Source organism: Sesamum indicum, linkage group LG7 (assembly GCF_026168435.1).
Source record: "Sesamum indicum cultivar Baizhima isolate 11 linkage group LG7, ASM2616843v1, whole genome shotgun sequence".
Lineage (NCBI taxonomy): Eukaryota > Viridiplantae > Streptophyta > Magnoliopsida > Lamiales > Pedaliaceae > Sesamum > Sesamum indicum.
In genome coordinates this window covers 6,708,915-6,715,404 of record NC_142663.1, presented here as the reverse complement: position 1 = coordinate 6,715,404, position 6,490 = coordinate 6,708,915, and the positions used below count along the sequence as shown (strand labels likewise).

Below are 6,490 nucleotides of genomic sequence, written 5' to 3'. Positions count from 1 at the left end.
TCTTTAAATATGTAAAAAAAACATAATTAGACTAACATTTGACCACTTCTGCCGTTAAAAGAGGACTAACTTGATTTTTTTTTTTAACAAAATGGGACTAAAACAGAAATCCTGTAAAGCGTGGAATTAGTAAGGAAATGTGCCTTCTTTATGGGATCAGAAAGGTGATTGTCGAGATTAAAAGGAAATATATAATCATCATAAATTATTATTGACCACAACCAACAACGTTTAATAATTTCTGCCAAGATGGCTAAAATATTTATCATAGCTTAAAGCCATGGTGAATGTTTTTACCGCGACGGATACCTTTTTCATGGTGAATAAGGTAAAGTTTTGCATAGATTTTATTCACTCATAATTAATAATAATTATTTATCATAATTTTTAATTCATATTAATTACAATATAGGCAATATTATTCTAGTGAAATCTTCACTTTTTAATCCCTTTGTGATTATCTTACATCTAATTATGAATTACATTCATTAAACAATTTGTAATTCCTTTCGTTAATGACTTTTAACAATGAAGTTACCTTTAAAATTTAACTACAATTTCTATTTGCATAATTTATTATAAAATTATAATAAAAGTTTTGGATGGCATGTGACACCTGAATTGAATTATTTATTTCAAATTATATTCCATTTTTAATTCTATTTTATATATAAACGTTACATGTACAAAAACTACAATAAAAAATATTATCAGTTCAAACACCACTTAAATTGATATCAAAAGACTCTTCATTGACAGCCTCTAAAGCACATAATTCACAATGAATTCTCGTTCAGATCAGATTCAACCACACACTAACTGATTATGTGGTTAAAATGCAATACACTTATTATATAATTAATTCATAATTCTAAATAAAATAAAAAATAATAATTGCATGACAAATACAGCAACACTCGTACTAGGTACGATTGATCATACATGACAAGAAACAATCCCTACGATTATCTTTTTAACAACACACAATAACACTAACAAAATCTCGTCAGGCTATGGTGATCAAAATTTTGGTTCTCGATCAAGTTATTGTCTTATAAAACCAAAAAAAAAAAAAAAAAAAAGAAGAAGAATACTTTTTCACTAGACTATAAATAACCACAACTTAAAAATCAGAATAAATCAAATTATTAACCACAATAAAACAAAATAAATACGAAAATTTAACTTTTTACAACCGTTATCAATATTTCCCATGAATTATAGTTATGGTAAAAAAACAAAATTTGTCATGGTTTTAACTATAACTCATTTTTAACCTAACATGCAAAAATAACTAATGGATGTCTCAGAATCATATATGATTTATATTCACAATGATTTTTTTTTAACTATAATAATTAATTATATACGGCAAAAAGTTATATATTTTTTCAAGTAGAATAGTATCAAGTAAGTAGCTCCAACATTGTCAAACAACCTTAAAATCTACTAGGTCCTAAAGGGTGTGTACATGGTTCAAACTAGGGATGGGCAAGAAGAAAGAAGCAATGCGATAAACATAAACATACGAAGTCCAGAGAACCAAAAGTGAAGACTTAAAGTCAACCAAGAACTGAAACTAGCACATGGGCATAAACCTTAATTGTCCCCATTCCACACCCACCTTCCATGCACTACCCAAATTTAATTAGATTTTCAGAACATTGTACATGAACTACTACTCAATCTTATTTATATTACAAACTGAGGATTTAGACGTAGATCTATTTCTCCTCAACCTGTCAGAAGAAGAACACTATGGGGGCCATCATCGTCATACCAGAATGAACTCATTAAACCATGCATGCGGGTATGGGGTACGTAATTCAAATTAGCACTCCAGCACACTCGATATATATACGAAATTAAACCAAAAAAAAAGCAATATTTATGCGTTTAATTAAAATGATGCCAACATAGAAAGAAAATAGTATTAACATATTTTTTTTTATTATAATAACGTCATTTATTATGTCTGATATTATTTTTGATCTTGTCCATGTTAGTGGTACCAAAGAAGGATCCATTACAATTGGTAGAGATTATAGTACTCTCATATCCAAAATCACCTCTTATAAACTTCGCCCTCTCATTTTATTCCAAACTAATAATTTGTGGCACATCCTTGTACGTGTGCAATTTTAACAAATATTGTTTAAAATAAAATATTTATAAAATAAATATTATTTAATAAAACATATACAAAATAATGAGTTATTATTGACTTTGCAAAAAAAATGGTGATAAAAAGAAGATGATTTTTTTTTTTAAAAAAAAAATGACTATCAAAGGATAACGGGGGTAGGAAGTTAGATGAAAATTTTGAAAAAATAAATTAAATAAAAAAAATATCAAAAAAAAGAAAGACATCAAAGAGGTGCTCTCCCTTCATATATAATATAACTACTTCTTTAAACTAGATCCGATGTTCTAAAATCATCTCATGTTGATAAGATCTAATTAGAGTAAGCCTAACATACTCTTTGTCTAGTTCCGATACCAAAAAAAATATATAGATCCTTCAATCATTATAAATTGCTACAGTTTAAATTTTAGCCACAATTAATCAATATTTATTGTAATTTTTACCTATCATCAAAATATTTATCATAATTTTTATCTGTAACAAATATTTGAATCTTGTTTATAAAAACAATGACTAAAAGCAATGATTCAATTAATATTCAGTACCATTGTTTATTTTCTAACCAGTAATTGAAATCATATTTCTTAGTTCACAAACTCCAAACTGTAGGGATCGCAGGATTTTCTCATGTAAAAATTTAAAACAATATTGTCGAATCGTCTTCTTTTTTTTTTGGTTTCCTGTTAAAGTTGGTTGTATTAACTCAAATGTTTATCAACTTTTTTTGTTGAATTTTTTTTTTTTTTTTGTTTACAGTAATGTGTTTGAACGATTTAAACTAAATTCATTTAAATCAAAAGTTAAAAGCTTCTCAATATCAATTTTACAATTTATAGGTAAAATTATATGTATTAAGCTTTGTCGTGGCCCCATCATTCCATCTTTCATTCTTTAAATACTCTTAATTTAACTTACGACCATAAAAATAGAAATTATATATCACAAACGGTTGGAAATAACTAATAGGGATAATTACACCCTTCTCTCTTAAAGTTTGGTGTAATTACACAGAGACCACCTGTAATTTGAGAAATTACATCTAGCACTCTTGAAGTTTGCTTACGTTTAACAATTAAGTCTCTCTGCTACTCAAAATTTACTGAATTTGCTGTATTAACAAATAAATTCAGTAAATTTTGGCTAATGGGATGACTTATTTGTTAGATGAAAGCAAATTTCAATGGTACTAGATGTAATTCCCCAAAAACCACAAAAAGTTTAAGTGTAATTACACCATACTTCACAGGAGGAAAATGTAATTATCCTTAACTAATAAATAAAAATGGGCCTTAACAATGATGTGGCAAGGTTCCCACCAACACATTAGGCAATCAGCTTATGCCGTAGAAATTCCCGGCAGAGAACACATCTCCGAAGAACCGGACCTACATTAAGAAATTAGACACAAACAAGTGCCTAAAATATCTAAACTCTAACCTAATGCCAGCAAGCCATTAATATGAGGGCTAAGATAGTAGAAACCAAGGACTGAAGAAAAAACATAAAACCAGGCAAACATCATTCTTACATGTGACAAATCAAAGGCTATCACAATTTAGTTACGAAATAGTGGAGATCAATCCAAGACGTCCAAAAATCAATCCAAAAGCTACCCCTTCATATCTATATTATATATTAAGAGCGCCTCTTTATTTTATTTTATTTTATTTTATTTGATATTTTTTTTCTATGCACCGACTTCCACATATCGTCCACTATTTACAAATGGTAAAAATTATATTTCAGAATGTGTTATTTATTTTTAGTTAACATTTTTTCCTCTTTCTTTTATTTTAAATATTCTCTTACAAAATTATTTATTTATTTTTTGTTACAATTATTTTCATATTATTATTTTTCCTACAATACAGTTGTTTATTAAATGATATTTAATTATTAGAATCTTTTTTGTACAGATGCATCAAATGTGCCATGTCCAATTAGTAAAAAGAATTATGAAATAAGATATGATTTGACACCTACAATTAGTTTTATATTCTAAAAAATTATTCATCATATTTCATCTATTGTTCTTTGGAAACCATATCAAACATATAATTACCCAGTTTTGACAATTTTCAAATCCCTCCAAAAGGAAAAATGACATTGTTCATCGTGTAACTTAGAGTATTTTTATTTTTTGTCCCATAATTTTTAAAGAATAGCACTATTGGTCTCCATGACACATTTTCAATATATCTTTTAACGAAAAAATGCCATGTGCATGGTACGTGGTTGTTAAAGCCTTTTATACTTTTAGTCTCATATATTATAGAATTCTCACTTTTGATGGCATGATTTTTAAAAAGTAGAGATAGAGATACAAAGACACAAAGCTAACAACAAGCACAACGGGAGATAGAGATAGAAAGACAATAAGACACACACACATAAATATATATATATATATATATATATAGAGAGAGAGAGAGAGAGGGAGGTAGATGAACAGTATCTTGTTGGACGAAACTAAGGTATCTTAGTCCATTTGTTATATCGATTCCTCATCATTCCTAAAATACTTAAAGCTCACATATAGAATTTGGCGTACAGATACCAAGTAAACTGCAAAGCATTGGACAGCTGTTCTTAGATGTTCTGTTCCCTCAGCACTAGATACCCATGCAAACTCTGTTTCTTGTATACAAAGCAAGAGGTGTCTCAGTGAAGTACAGAGACACAGAGATGAAAGAAAGGAAATCACGAGTCAGATGATAAGGTAGAGATCATATCACACAAACTGTCTAAACCCAAAATGAAAAGGGAGAAATACAATTAGGCAACTGCCACACAGCTAGAGCACTAAAATCTACAAGGAACCAGTGTATTCCGAAGCATTGGTCATTCAAGCTACAATGGGTTATTTACCTTAACCCCAAATTAGTGTTAGAAGCACACTCAAACCAATTATCAGCAGGAGGAACTTCAGGGTAGAATCCGCCTGCTGTTGCTGATTTCCACGCTGAGGAAATCCATGAGCAGGTCCACCATGAAATGCGTTCGAATACCCATAGTGAAAACCAGGACCTGGTCCATACATGTTAGCATCGGGAAATCCATGCACTTGAATGTTAAAGAATGATGGAAACAAGCCGCCAAGTGCTGTGGACAATGTAAAGTTCCCAAATCTAGCGGTAGCCACAGGTGCAAAACCCCCAAAGGGGCCAAAGCCCCCCACAAATCCATACCCTTGCTGTGCAAAAGCATTAGCATTTGGATCAGGCGGAGGAGCTGTTTCAGGCCTTTGTCCAGTAGGGCGATGAGGAATCTCCATCCCAGGAATTGATTTAGAGCGAGGGTCTGTCGAATTCTTTCCACGGCCATATAGAGGGACTAACTTCTCCTCCTGAATAAGAGCCTTACATACAGGGCATTCCTGGGAACGGGAGTGAATGTGAAGCCATTTGTAAAGGCAAGGCCAGCAAAATAGGTGACCACAAAGTGTAACAATTGGATCTTGCGCCAACTCAAAGCAAATATTACACTCAAAATCTCCAGCATCGCCGTTGTTGTAGTTGTTACTATTACTGCTTGAGCAAGGAGGACTCTGCTGCTTCCGGCTCATTGATTCTCCGAACCCACTTGCCATCTTACAACGCTAGAAAGAAAACTCCACCTATAGAAAAATGCATAAACCTTCACTGAACAAGAACACACAAAAATAACACAATCAAGAAAACTTGAAAGAAAAGAGAATGAATCTTTATCAAGAAAGCCGCTGAATATTCAAACAAGTTCTAATTCAACTCAGTGCATCAAAACAAATGAATACATCCATATAACAAAGAAATGATCTTTACTACAAACACTACAAACTTTACCCGACAACATGAAAACCAGAAGAGTCCAAAGTTGAAAGTTCAAGTTCCAAATTCACAAACGCCCAAAAATCCTGAGAATCCCTATCCAATGTTGACTAATTAAATTCACTCCTCTACAATAGCGTTAGCATCCCAAATTTTTAGACCATCAAACATCCTATGCAGTCAGTTCTAGAAAACCTAAAGTCGCAAGACTCGGATTTATCAGATCCCTAACCAAATCAAATACCATAAAATAAATTAAAACAAAATTCTCACGCATATAAACACACAAACTAGAGAGAGAAAGAGAGAAAACCTGTGTATTCGAGGAGAGGCGCACGATCGAAGCAACGAAAGAGGGCGAATTGTGGAAACAGTGGAAAATTCTATGACGGGACGACTGACGAGAAGGCAAAGGCGAGAGGAATGTTCCAGGAGAAGTTAAGCGGCTTCGTTCTGGGCCGGCAGGAGTTGCCTGAATTTTTCGCGCACTCAACGTGGCAATCAGTTATTGGCTATTCGAGTTTTGACCCGTTGACAA

At 31.8% G+C, this 6,490-nt stretch overlaps 1 protein-coding gene across 3 annotated transcripts; it reads right to left on the bottom strand.

Annotated features, from left to right (window-relative positions):
• Positions 1-4,707: 4,707 nt before the first annotated feature.
• On the bottom strand, positions 4,708-6,490 carry LOC148787511 (uncharacterized). Of its 3 annotated transcripts, none has more exons than XM_088882489.1 (2): positions 6,266-6,490; positions 4,708-5,782 (listed from the first exon to the last, which is right to left on the bottom strand). In XM_088882489.1, exon 2 carries the CDS (start codon positions 5,733-5,735, stop codon positions 5,016-5,018), a length of 720 nt encoding a protein of 239 aa, XP_088738615.1. In that variant the 5' UTR covers positions 5,736-5,782; positions 6,266-6,490; the 3' UTR covers positions 4,708-5,015. The 3 variants fall into 3 exon arrangements, with proteins under 3 accessions (XP_088738615.1, XP_088738614.1, XP_088738613.1); XM_088882488.1 differs by having other exon boundaries at positions 4,708-5,787; positions 6,266-6,489; XM_088882487.1 differs by having other exon boundaries at positions 4,708-5,762; positions 6,266-6,488.

Bases quoted from the DNA above. Each gene is read 5' to 3' on its own strand.
- LOC148787511 (XM_088882489.1), bottom strand. From the start codon at position 5,735: ATGGCAAGTGGGTTCGGAGAATCAATGAGCCGGAAGCAGCAGAGTCCT.